The sequence below is a fragment of the Hippopotamus amphibius genome, chromosome 2 (genome assembly GCF_030028045.1).
Source record: "Hippopotamus amphibius kiboko isolate mHipAmp2 chromosome 2, mHipAmp2.hap2, whole genome shotgun sequence".
Taxonomy (NCBI): Eukaryota; Metazoa; Chordata; class Mammalia; order Artiodactyla; family Hippopotamidae; genus Hippopotamus; species Hippopotamus amphibius.
In genome coordinates, this window is record NC_080187.1 from 149,064,551 (window position 1) to 149,076,908 (window position 12,358).

The window sequence follows — 12,358 nt, forward strand, 5'->3', positions numbered from 1 at the left end:
AAAAACTGGAAGTAAATGCCTATCGATAGGGTAATAAGGAAATAAAGTATTGGTGTACTTTTTTTTTTTAATTGGGTGCATTGGGTCTTTGTTGCTGCATGCGGGCTTTCTCTAGTTGTGGCCTGGAGAATGGGGGCTGCTCTTCACTGTGGTGCGCGGGCTTCTCATTGTGGTGGCTTCTCTTGCTGCAGAGCACAAGCTCTAGGCGCGCGGGCTTCAGTAGTTGCGGCTTGTGGGCTCTAGAGCACAGGCTCAGTAGGTGTAGCGCACAGGCTTAGTTGCTCTGCAGCATGTGGGATCTTTCCAGACCAGGGCTCAAACCCGTGTCCCCGGCATTGGCAGGTGGATTCTTAACCACTGTGCCACCAGGGAAGTCCCTATTGGTGTGTTAATACTAGAGCATAGTATAATGCAGTATAAAGAATGAAAGTTCATCATGTCATGCTGGTAAGTGGAAAACCCTTAAAGAGCTAATACGCGTACCAATTTATAGCGTGTTGCCATAAACACACATATAAATGCAACAAAACCATTTCTAGAGACACCTTGATGTTTGTAAACATATAGAAAAGTGTATACAATATCTGACAGGCTGATAACTGGTTGGTGTGGGACAGAATTGTGGCTGGTGTGGAACAGAGTAGAATGTACAATGGTCGAATATTTTACAGCTACACTAAGTGACTGGTGTCTTTCTTACCCAATTAAAAATTCAAAAGTCAGCAGATCAGCCATTTAAAATCCATGGAGTTTTAAAGCATCTCTGGCCTGAATCTTTTTAAGTAAGAAACAAAAAATAGAATGATTCAACCTTGAAAAGGATCAGACAGAGCTGACAGTATTAGGTTAAAATCAGAAGAGATACTGAAGCTGTTTTACAGATGAAAAGTAATGATTTTATTAAAAACGTTTTTCAAGTTCAAGCGATTACAGTAATATTGAGAGAGGAACTGAATTCTCTCTACTAAGCAGCACAGCACTGGGCCCGATCTATTTATGATCTTCTGAGAAAGGTACTCTACCTGCCACTCACTCCTTTTCAACTGGCTGTTTTCAAAGGAGATTGCAGGAGACTGGGAAGAAATGTGTGACCTCTTGAGACGGGCTTTCTCAGAGCAAAGGCAGCTCCCAGAACTTCCAGCTCCAATTCATTTCACAGGCGAAAACCTGAGACCTTGCGAGGCGCTGTTTGAGGATTCCTAGAGACCCTGAGGGAACTTTTGGACCCGGCCTGCGCGTTAGAGAGAAAAAGGTCGGCCTCTGGCGGAAAATGAAGGACAGCACTCGGATCCGACCCAGCCTGGGCAGAAAGCCTCAGCTGGACCAGCGGGAGGAACCCACGGGGAGAGGCGGGGCGGGGCCAAGATGGCGGAGGAGGCGGGGCTTATGGAGGTGGGGGCTGGAGGAACTAGGACGGGGCGGGGCCTGGTAGGCTACCGAGGGCCGGGAGGCGGAGCCACGGGGGCCTGGAGCGCGTGGAGGCGGGGCTGGAGGCGTGTCCCGCGCAGGCGACGGCAGGGGGCGGGCCCGGGAAAGTGGCGGCCTGGGGCGTGGCCGGCGGCGCGCGCAGGTCCCGTCCCCGCGGCGGCACCGCGCTGCGCGGCGAAGATGGCGGCCTCCGGCTGGGTGCGCGCCACCGTGGTCCTTCTCTGTGCCTCTGATCTGCTGCTGCTCCTGCTGCCGCCGTCGCGGGCCTTCGCCTCTGAGGGCCCGGCCGAGACGCCCGGCGAGGCCACCCCGCCTCCCCGGAAGAAGAAGAAGGATATTCGCGACTACAATGACGCTGACATGGCTCGTCTTCTGGAACAGTGGGAGGTCTGCGGCGCGCGCACACCCTCGCTGCTCTTCTCTGTCCTGGGCCCCTTCGCAGTGACCTCTAACCCCGTCCGTCTTGGGACCCTTTAGACCTTCGCCTCAGTATCATCCGATCCCCTAACCTCCTCTCTACGCATACTATGAGCCCTTACTGACTCCAATCACCGCTGACCCTCAGAGCCTCCTCTGACCCCCTGTCCCCCTGCCGACCCCCTTCCCAGACCATTCATGCCAGTGTCCTTTTCCAGCATTCCTCGGGCCACCCCAGTCACAGGTCAGCTTCTCACTCTTCAGCCCTACTATGCCTTCAGTGCCCTGGGCGCCTCCACGTTGCTCCCTTTGGTCAGTGATCCCTGCTGGTGGGAAGGGAGGGCTTTTCCATTCCACTCCTGAAGAATGGGGCGAGTGAATGGGTGGAGGGGTATGATGAGGATTATCTTTCAAGAGAGCTGTTTCAGCTTTCATAGTTCTCCCGTGTTCTAAATTAGTGGGAATTCAGAGTTCCCATTTTGGTATATGTCCCTACTGAGAGTTTTTTTGTTTTTGTTTGTTAAAGCTCTTTATTGGAATATAATTGCTTTACACTCTTGTACCAGCTTTTGAGGTACACCAAAGTGAATCAGCTGTATTTATACATATGTCCCCATATCCCTTCCCTCCCGCGACTCCCTCCCGCTCTCCCTGTCCTGGCCCTCTAAGGCATCATCCATCATCGAGTTGATCTCCCTTTGTTATACAGCACCTTCCCACCAGCTATCTATTTTACATTTGGTAGTGTATATATGTCTATGCTACTCTCTTACTTCGTCCCGTATTGAGAGTTTTTGTAATTTTATGAGTGGCTTTAGTTTGGTGGGGGGAGCGGGGAGGCGGTAGCAAAGGCTCGTGGCTCTCATGGAACTCACATTTTTCGTTTAAAGGAGAGATGACCTGTTTTTGTGAGAATCAATTTTTTTGGTTTGTTACTTGAATGCACTGGAGTGTGTAATTACAGGGAGTGGGTAATAACCTTTTTAGGTAAAGTTCACTAACCAAAACCACCTTGCTGCCTCTTTAAAATCTGAAGGTGGTTGTGTCGTCCTAGTTAATTTGCACAGCTGGTGAAGCAGAGTCACAAACTTGGGTTCTACTCACTGTGTAACCTTGGGCGAGTCAGGTCTCCACCCTAGACCTTGGGTTCCTTATGTGCAGAATGAGATTTTACTGGATGATTTCTTCCAATATTGATGTTTTGTTATTTTGTGGTTATCTGTGTGTGCGTGTACTGGGTAGAGGCTTTCATACGTGAGTTTAAAGTACCATCTGATGCATTTGACTGGAAGAAAGCAGTTTTCATGTTGACCTGCAGCTGAAGGGAAGCTTGGGGTCAATCTGGGTGTTTGCTGATCACTAAGGAAAAAGGAACTTGGTGCAGCAGTTCCTTCCCCACTTTCCACCTCCCTTGCAATCTCTCAGTCTCTTTTGGGGCTCTAGCAAATGCAGCGTTTGATCCACCAAAGTGAGAAACACATCTACTTGCAGAAACCCTAGCCTGAAAATACTCAGACCCTGATCAAGACAAAAAAGGGTGCTGCAGAGGTGAACAAGGGATTCAACCATCAAGAATAGTAGATAACAGTAAAAATAACTGTAATACACAGTAGAAATGGCTCAGTGTTATAAAAAGAAAGTGCCATGGGAATCTCAAAGGGTTTCAGGAGGAAATGGCATTTTAGGTAGACCAGGGAATGTGGGAGGATGGCATTACTAACTGAGCAGCGTGAGCTCAGGTGGATGGGACATGAGGGGACTGGGCAGAATGGTGTAAATATTAATAGCCCAGGCTCTGGAGTGAGACTGCCTGGGTTCAAACCACCTGGGCTTGGAAATTTGGACTGGTAAAGAACCTCACTGGACTTTAGTTTCCTCACCTGCAGAATAGAGGTGTTAGTACCCACCTCAGAGTCGTTGCAAGGATTAACTGAGAAAACTTGAAAAGAACCTAGAATAGTGCAACTCTGATTATTAGCTATGCCAATGTAATAAATTGGTTAGGTTGGCTGGAACAGACTTTCCGAAGCCACATAGTGAGAGGAAAGGATGGAAAGGTTAGTGAGAACCAGGCCCTGCTAAGCCTTGAATCCTGTGGGGTTTGGACTTTATTTAGAAGGAAAAATGAGGTCCTTGATGAGTTTGAAAAGTTGTGTTACCCAAATACTATAATACTGGAATGTTTAATCATGCAGAGCTTCATCCCGAAACATGTGTTTAGTCTTTTGGTTACCCTTCTGTATTCATACGGAGTTTTTACAGCTGAAAACATAGCATCAGTAGAATTTTCTGCTGTTCTTTTTTTTTTTTTTTTCATTTGCTGTATATTAAGCATTTCCACAGATTACTGCACAGTCTTTGTAATATTTTTAAAAGGCTTCGGAGTATGCCCTAGAGTGGTTGTTTCAGCTGTTGAACATTTTTGAATAGTGGAATATCATGATTAGAGCTAAACTTCAGGAAAATTAATTGGTCGGCTCAGTTTAAGATGGATGGGCAAGGAGAAACTCTGAAGGCAGAGACAGCTTAATATTTATTGAGTGTTCATTATTTAACAAGGCTACTCTAAACACTCTTATCTCATTTAATCCTCTTAACTCTTTGTGGAGGGAGGTACCTATCTCTGTTTTCTAGATGATGACATTGAGGTACAGAGAGGTTAAGTAACTTGCCCAAAGGCACACAGCAAATTAGCTTAATATCAGATTCAGTCACTTGACTTTAAAGCTTGTTTTTAACCACTTTACTACATTGCCATACACATTGGTGAACAGAGGACAGGGTGATGAGAAGGACCTGGGTTAATAAGCTAGAAGCTGCAGTAGTAGAGTAGAAGGGAGAAAGAAATGTGAGAGATTGTATGGTCTTAACACGACTTGGTAGTTGATTGATTGTATAACCAGGAAGGTGACAGAAGAATGTCGTGAAAGGACAGAGGTTTTGAACTCAGCCTTAAACCGTGGTAACTGTGTACTCCTCATTTTCCTTATCCCTAAAGCCAGGTAACATCCCACTTTGTAGGCTTCCTTGGAGATGAAATGAGCTCATGTTTGCAGATACTCTGCAAGTGTGAGCACCCTTCCCCAGTAGCAGTGACTTTGCTGTGGGAGAGCAGACCCACCTCTGGGTGCTTTTTTGAAGGAAGCAGTGCCTCCTGCCCTGGTGGCAGTCCCTGAATTCTTCCCCCAGTCCTCTGCTAGTATGAACATCATTGCTGCAGGGAGAGGCCTGCCCCAGGTGTGTGGCGTGGAGCAGGAAGCAGAGAACTCCTTGTACTGTGTTACAACTACCGCTGAGTCCCAGTTGGTGTAGAAAAACCAAAGGTAGTTCTTTCTTACATTACTGTAACCAGGTGCCGCAGAGGGGCAGGTAGGGAGGGATTCAGAGCCAGACATGTGAGTTTGTACTTCAGTGTCACCCCTTCAGGCCTGTGACTTTGAGTAAGTTACTCACCTTCTTGAGCCTCCTCCAGTTCTCTATTCAATGGGGATCTTGCAGGGTTGTCCTGAGGTGGGAGATTAAAATAAATGTAAGGTGCCTGGGACATAGGAGCTACTTAGTAGATGGTAGCTGGTGGTATTATCAAGGACCCTGGGAGGAAGAAAAGGATTTACAGAAAAAGGGAGTTCAGCTTTGTAGTTATTAAATTTGATGATCAGCAGTGGAACAGTGGTGAAGCCAGTCAGGAATGCAAGACCAGCATGGAGACGAGGCTGGGAGGGTGTGGGGGGGCCATTTGGTCACATCCCACCCCCACCTCCACCCAGCCCTGCCTGAGGGTAAGGGTTTGATTGCTTTCAATTTTGAAAAAGTGCTAGGTTTAGAAAAAGTGATAGAACAGGTAAGATTACTCAGGGTAGCAGTAGAACTAAGAGTAGACCTGGACAATTGGCCTGCATCTAGGGTACTGATTTTCTTTTCTTTTTGTAACTGAAATTCACACTCAGACATATTAAGTAGAAATTAAAGGTTCTTGAAACGATCCTTACCCTTGCTGTATGCGCTAGACTTCTGATCATTTAATTATATTTTCATGAAAAAGAAATGGTGCTTGTGACCTACAGAGTTAATGTCATGACCATGAGTAGAACCAGCTTGAAAAATAAAAATATTCTAGGTTATTGAACCAACTAGACGTCTCAAAGTATTTTAAGGAGACTGTAACAGATTTCTGGGGAAATAGAATAGAATACAGTCAGAAACAGTCTGTGAATTTGGCTACCAGGAGCTCCTGTGTACTTTGAGAGGGTGATTTCCATAGTGGTTGGAGACCAGATTACAGAGGGCCCAGTGGTAATAGGAAATATGTATTAAGTATTGATTGGTTGCCTTTGTGTCATTAAATCCCCCAAACAAGCTTAGGAGGGAAATGCCTTATTACCCTCCTCCCCCCATTATAGGTGAAGAATGATCTTCCACTTGTCCGTGTGACAGTGCAGCTCAGGCTCCTGCCTGCAGGTCACCGGCAGCTCTTTCAGAGCAAAATGAGGAAGAAATGGGTCCGTGGAGAGGCTGGCAGGGTTGAGGAAAAGGTTGGCCCCACACCGCTAGGGCCCTGGAGATCACCTAGAGCTGCTTTTCTTTTATAGCTGAGGAAACAGGCCTAGAGGATTATGAATTGTGTCCAAGGCCACACAGGTTAGTTATGTGGAGACGAAGGCAGATCCCAGGTCTGATATAAATGTGGATCACCTTCAATCACTGCTTTAGAATTCTTTCATGCTCATCTTTTATTAAAAATATGTTTAATACAGTACACTATTGTTGGTGTCTTAAGTCTCGGCCCTTCAATGATGTGTCAAGAGCCCCAAGTAGTATATAGGGGTTTTTTGTTTCATTTTAGGTTGGATTTTTTTTGTTTGTTTTTGTTTCTTTCTTAAATAGTTTTACTGAGATATAATTCACGTCATACACCCATTTAAAGTGTACATTTCAGTGGTTTTTTAGAATATTTAGAGTTGTGCAACCATCACCACAACAATCTTAGAACATTTTCATCACCCCAAAAAGAAGCTCTGTAATCTCAGTCACCCCTCCCTGAGTTCCTCCCAGCCCTCCAGCCAGCCCTAGGCAACCACTTATCTACTTTCTGTCTCCATAAATCTGTCTGCTCTGGACATTTCGTATAAGTAGAATCATACAATGTGTACGTGGTCTTTTGTGTCTGGCTTCTTTCACTTACCATAATGTTGTCAAGGACTATCCGTATGATAACATCGAGCAGCACCGCATTTCTTTTTGTTGCTGGAATTAGCCTTTTCTCCGAGGAACACTGGTTCTTTTACGTGTTTTTAATTCATGTATCTTCTGTTTATTAGTTGGTATTCTACCGTTAGTAATTAACTCACTTGTTTATTATGTGGGTCTGGATTCAGTGGTTCTTATTTTATTGGGGGACTTATAAATCATTCTGTCACTATTTTGATTTTCACGTTTTTCCAGATTAGGCCCATGAGCTCTGCTTCACGTTGGCCTTTGTGTCCTTCTGACACGTCCCATCATTCTCCGAGCACGTCTTACTTGCTGGCACAAGAAAATATTCCAGACTCGTCTTCTGTTTTCTTTACTGGAATTAGCCTTTTCTCCGTGGAACCCTGGTTCTTTTAGATATTTTTATCTCTCTATCAGAAGTCATAATTTCCTTCTGCTGCCTCCAGTTCCAGCCCAGGACTATAGGAGCAGTCTTCCCCTTTGTATTTGTAGCTCCCTTACCCCAAGGGAAGAGCCTGGCTCTCGTTAGCCTCCATGCAGTGACGCCTTTGCTAGAATTCACAGATAGTGGTTCAGAATTGCTGGCTCACTCCACTGTGACAACCAAACCTACTATCTAGAATTGAATATTTGTTTACAGTTCTTATTTTTTAGGTGAAATTGATGTACATGAAATGCAGATTTTCAGTATTCGGTGCCATTTTTTTTTAATTAATTAATTTGTTTATTTTGGCTGCGCCGTGTCTTGGTTGCACCATGTGGGATCTTCGTTGCAGCATGCAGGATCTTTAGTTGCAGCGTGTGGACTTCCTAGTTGCGGCATGTGGATTCTTGGTTGTCGCATACATGTGGGATCTAGTTCCCTGACCAGGGATCAAACCCAGGCCCCCTGTATTGGGATCACGGAGCCTTACCCACTGGACCACCAGGGAAGTCCCAGTGCCATGAGTTGACAAATGGATACATCTATTAAGTTATCCACACCCCTGGGAAAATACAGAGCATTTCCATCACCCCAGAAAGTACCCTTGTGTCCCTTCTCAGTCAATCCCACCTTGTAACCCTTTCCCCCAGAGGCAGCCACTCTTCTAATACCTGTTGTCCTAGATTAAACCTGAATGTGGCCGTTTGTACAATCTACCATATTGGGTGCGTTCTTTAAGAGTGAAACAACTCTAGAAGCCCATCACGTGGGGGTTCTCTGTGATACGTGAACTGGAGTGATGAGTGCTGCCTGAAACTTTGACTTTGCTTGAAAGTCAAATAGAAGAGGAAAGCTCCCGGGTTTACTTTTTTCTGTTGTAATTTAGATCATAAACCTGCACCTGACGTCGTCTGCAGATGTTCTTGCCTCTGCCAGTTGAAACGCACACTTAGTCTGATGCTTTTCTCCCCCCATCCGTATAGAAAGATGACGACATAGAAGAAGGAGATCTCCCAGAGCACAAAAGGCCCTCTGCGCCTATAGACTTCTCCCAGATAGACCCGGGCAAGCCTGAGAGCCTGTTGAAGATGACAAAGAAGGGCAAGACTCTCATGATGTTTGTCACAGTGTCAGGAAGCCCCACGGAGAAGGAGACGGAGGAGATCACGAGCCTCTGGCAGGGCAGTCTGTTCAACGCCAACTACGACGTCCAGAGGTAAAGCAGCAGCAGCCTTGCTGAGAAACCGTGGGCTGTGCTGGGACTTTTTCTGTGTCTGTGTAATGTCCTTCCCGGCAGTAACTTACAAGGGCCCTGCACCTTTCCTATGTAGTTTGTCTTCTTTTACTTTTATTATTTACCCAATTTTTTTTTCTCTTTGAAGATGAGCATTCGTTTTTGGTCAAAGCCAGTAAATTTGTTTGCTTGTTTGTTTTAATCTCATTTGATCCTAAAACCATTTATCTTTGTATCTTTAACTTTTCTTTTATATGAGTAAGAAGCCATATAGCTTAGCCTCTGTGAGGGGCAAATTACAGTTTGACAGTGCGCCTCTTCTGTTAGAAGTTTCTGCTCATTGGAGAATGCTTCTCTGTGTAGCCGTGTTCACACATAAGCACGGACCAGACTGCTACTATAAAGTGAAGGAGTCCAGTTGTCACAGGTCAATATGATCCTGAGATGCACTTTTAAGGGATTTCCTTTTTCTTCCTCAGTAACAGTTGTGGAATTTAGGGTGTGGACATACTTGGCTGCTTGCTTTAACTTCCAGGGTTAGGACTTCTGTCTAGTAGCCGAGCATCCTCTAGCCGTGTGCTGACTGATCTGTCTGTCTGTCAAGGTTCATCGTGGGGTCAGACCGTGCCATCTTCATGCTGCGTGACGGCAGCTACGCCTGGGAGATCAAGGACTTCTTGGTCAGTCAAGACAGGTGTGCTGATGTAACTCTGGAAGGACAGGTGTACCCTGGCAAAGGAGGAGGAAGCAAAGAGAAAAATAAAACCAAGCAAGAGAAAGGCAAAAAGAAGAAGGAAGCAGAGCCAAAATCTCGGGCTTCGAAGGAAAATAATCGAGCTGGGAGTAAAAGAGAAGAGCTGTAATGGGGCAGCCTCGGGCCCTGCATAGAGCTCAGCCTGGGCACGTGGGGCCAGGGCGGGCGTGGGAAACCACATACTGATGGAGTGCTAGTCTCTGCTGGAAAGGTCTGCCACATGACCAGTTTCTGATCAGTGTAAGAGTTACTGTTTAAAAGGCTTCAAGTAAGAAGACAGAGGTTTTATAATTAACATGGGACACTGACAAATTCACGTTTACTATAAAATCACTGAACGGAAACCTGGCAGTGTCACTTTTTCCCTCTTGAGTGTGGGAGAGTCTCTGTCCAGACTGTGGCACTGCTCCCCTCACTGTACCTGCTCCGATCCGGCAGCCTGCTGTGTCCGTGCTTATTATTTCTGTTAACTGAAAGGATTCCAGGTTCTCATCAGACAAACTTAAGACTCTTGACTTAATTGAATCAGGCTCTCCATGCCGCAGACATCACTTCATTACTGTGAAATTAAAACCGCTCCACGGGAGCACTGCTTGGAGCTCCGGTATCTAAATATACAAACAGGACACCAGGATGTGTAAATCCCAAATTTATGCAGAAAATGCAGAGAACGGAAAATAATGCAACTTGAAAATCCTGAGTATTCACTTTGAGTTTCTTGGACTTGAATCCCTCTCATCAGTTATAGAGAACTCCTGGTATCTGTCCGGTTTTATGTGGTCTGTCAGGTCCAGGGGTTCTGTCAAAATAGAACCTTATTTAGGCAGGAGTAATGCTGGTGCTGAGAGTTATATGTTCCATTTAATGTGATGATTTTCAAGGGTGTAAATCGGGCATCAGCAGAGTCCTTTGCAGAGTGTAGCGGCAGACTCAGTAACCTCATTCACTTCTAAACATTTTTCTTTGATAAAGTGCCTAAATTTGTGGTGTTTTGGTATGGTACTAAGGTGTGCTACCTGTTGCTGTTTGATGTTGCTGTTCATATCGGAGCCTGCTCTGTGTAAGTTACAGAGTTTATACACAGGTGTCATTTTTAAGAACTAAAATTATTTGTTAAAAAAGGCTTCCATTGTGATTTTAACAAATTAAAAATAGCACGCACACGGTTAGAAAACATCATCATTAATGGTGCAAAGCAAAAAGTCTTGGCTTCCCCTACTGCCACTGCCTTGTTCCAGTGGAAGCTACTGTTAATTTGTTTTTTAAAAAAAAAAAAAGTACACTTACTGGTGTATAGTGTTTGTTCTGGCTCACAGCCTCTGTTTCCCCTCATTTTGGTGACTGTTCAGATTTCCCTGTGATGATCCACAGCCTCTTCATTTTCTGTGCTGTGGGGGCAGTGTTTGCCCTGCAGGCCTCCTCACTCCTGTAAGGGATGAATCCCAGGGTGAGCTTGCTTGAGCCACCTCAGAAAGAGGTGTTTGTTGTTCCTCATACAGTTGGAACCCAGGGAAGTGAGGCTGGACCTGCTGCTGCCCTTTTGCCCCCTCCAAGGGAGGGCTGAGGATGCGGCCGGCAATGGGGAGAAGCAGAGAGAGCGCGCGGAGTCCTGGTGGCATCCCCTAAGCCCCTGCATCCAGCCATGCCTGAAACTAGCCCTGTCCCTGGGTGTTGTCAGTTTTTACTTGGGCAGTTTGTTGGGTTTCTGTCATCTGTAGCCGTGATGACCCAGTATAGGGCAGCCGTCCTGATCAGATGCTTGTCTTCATTAAGCAGCAGGGAGCACGTGCTTCACCCTGATCCAGGACCTTGTGTTTCCACTTAACTGTCTTTGCATGTCACAATGTGCATGTCTGTCTCATTGCTTCTTATGGGATGTGCAGCCACATCAGCCTGTATTGACAAGCATCTGTTCTGTGCTGGGCACCACTAGATGCCAGGGACAGTGTGGATACAGCCCCTGCCATTGTGAAACAGTGACTTGGTGGGGAATGACAAACATTAATCCTATACAACGTGAAATGGCAACTGTTAGAAATAGGAAAGAAGTACAGTACCAAGAAGTGGAGGAATCTTGGGATAGTCAGAGAAGACCTCCTTGAGGCAGGAGACGGGAGTAACATAGGCAGAGCAAACAGTCCATGCCAAGGCTGTGTGGTTAGAAGTAACAGAGGAGGGACAGCAGGAAGGCCAGTGAAGAGGCTGGGGCACAGCACAGGACTGGGCTGGACAGGTGACTTACTGGACAGGTAAGTTACGGTGAATTTGTGGGGGCTGAGAGCTTACACAAGTCTGTGGGATCTCTTAAAGAAACAGCACACCTTTATGAATAAGAATTATGAAAGTGAAGATTTATTTGGAAGATTCTTTTGGAAGAGGGGACCATTCACTTAGAAAATGCACCTCTGCAAGCCAGTTGAGGTATGGAACTACTTTACCAGGCGATAAAACTAAATCCCTGCTCTCCTGACTCCTGTGTCCCTGGCTATCCTGCAGCACCACCCCCTTCCCTGGGAACACCTAGACCTTGCACATTCCAGTGATGAGGATGAAAGCTGGAACCGTTGCATCTGTGTGGGGTGCACAGGGTCTTGTAGAGATTCGGGAGGCCCAAGGATGTTAGCTGTGGTGGGGTGAATTTGAGAGGTCCTCCAATTTGCTCTGGCTGCACCAGAGAATTGATTGGAAACAGGCAGCAGTTGGTGTGAGGGGCAAGTTGGGAGAGTATTTCAGTAGTTCAGGCCTCGATTGAAAGTGGCTCAGGGCTTCCCTGGTGCTGCAGGGGTTAAGAATCTGCCTGCCAATGGCCGGGACACAGGTTCGATCCCATCCCTGGTCTGGGAAGATGCCACATGCGGCAGAGCAACTAAGCCCATGTGCCACAACTACT

The 12,358-nt window shown here is 46.2% G+C and overlaps 1 protein-coding gene across 1 annotated transcript; it reads left to right on the forward strand.

Moving 5' to 3' along the window:
* Positions 1–1,584: 1,584 nt before the first annotated feature.
* Positions 1,585–9,812, forward strand: MESD (mesoderm development LRP chaperone). The gene is made up of 3 exons (XM_057724869.1): positions 1,585–1,815; positions 8,464–8,696; positions 9,319–9,812. The coding sequence occupies exons 1-3, from the start codon at positions 1,609–1,611 to the stop codon at positions 9,575–9,577; spliced, it is 699 nt and encodes a 232-aa protein (XP_057580852.1). The 5' UTR covers positions 1,585–1,608; the 3' UTR covers positions 9,578–9,812.
* The last annotated feature ends 2,546 nt before the right edge of the window (positions 9,813–12,358 follow it).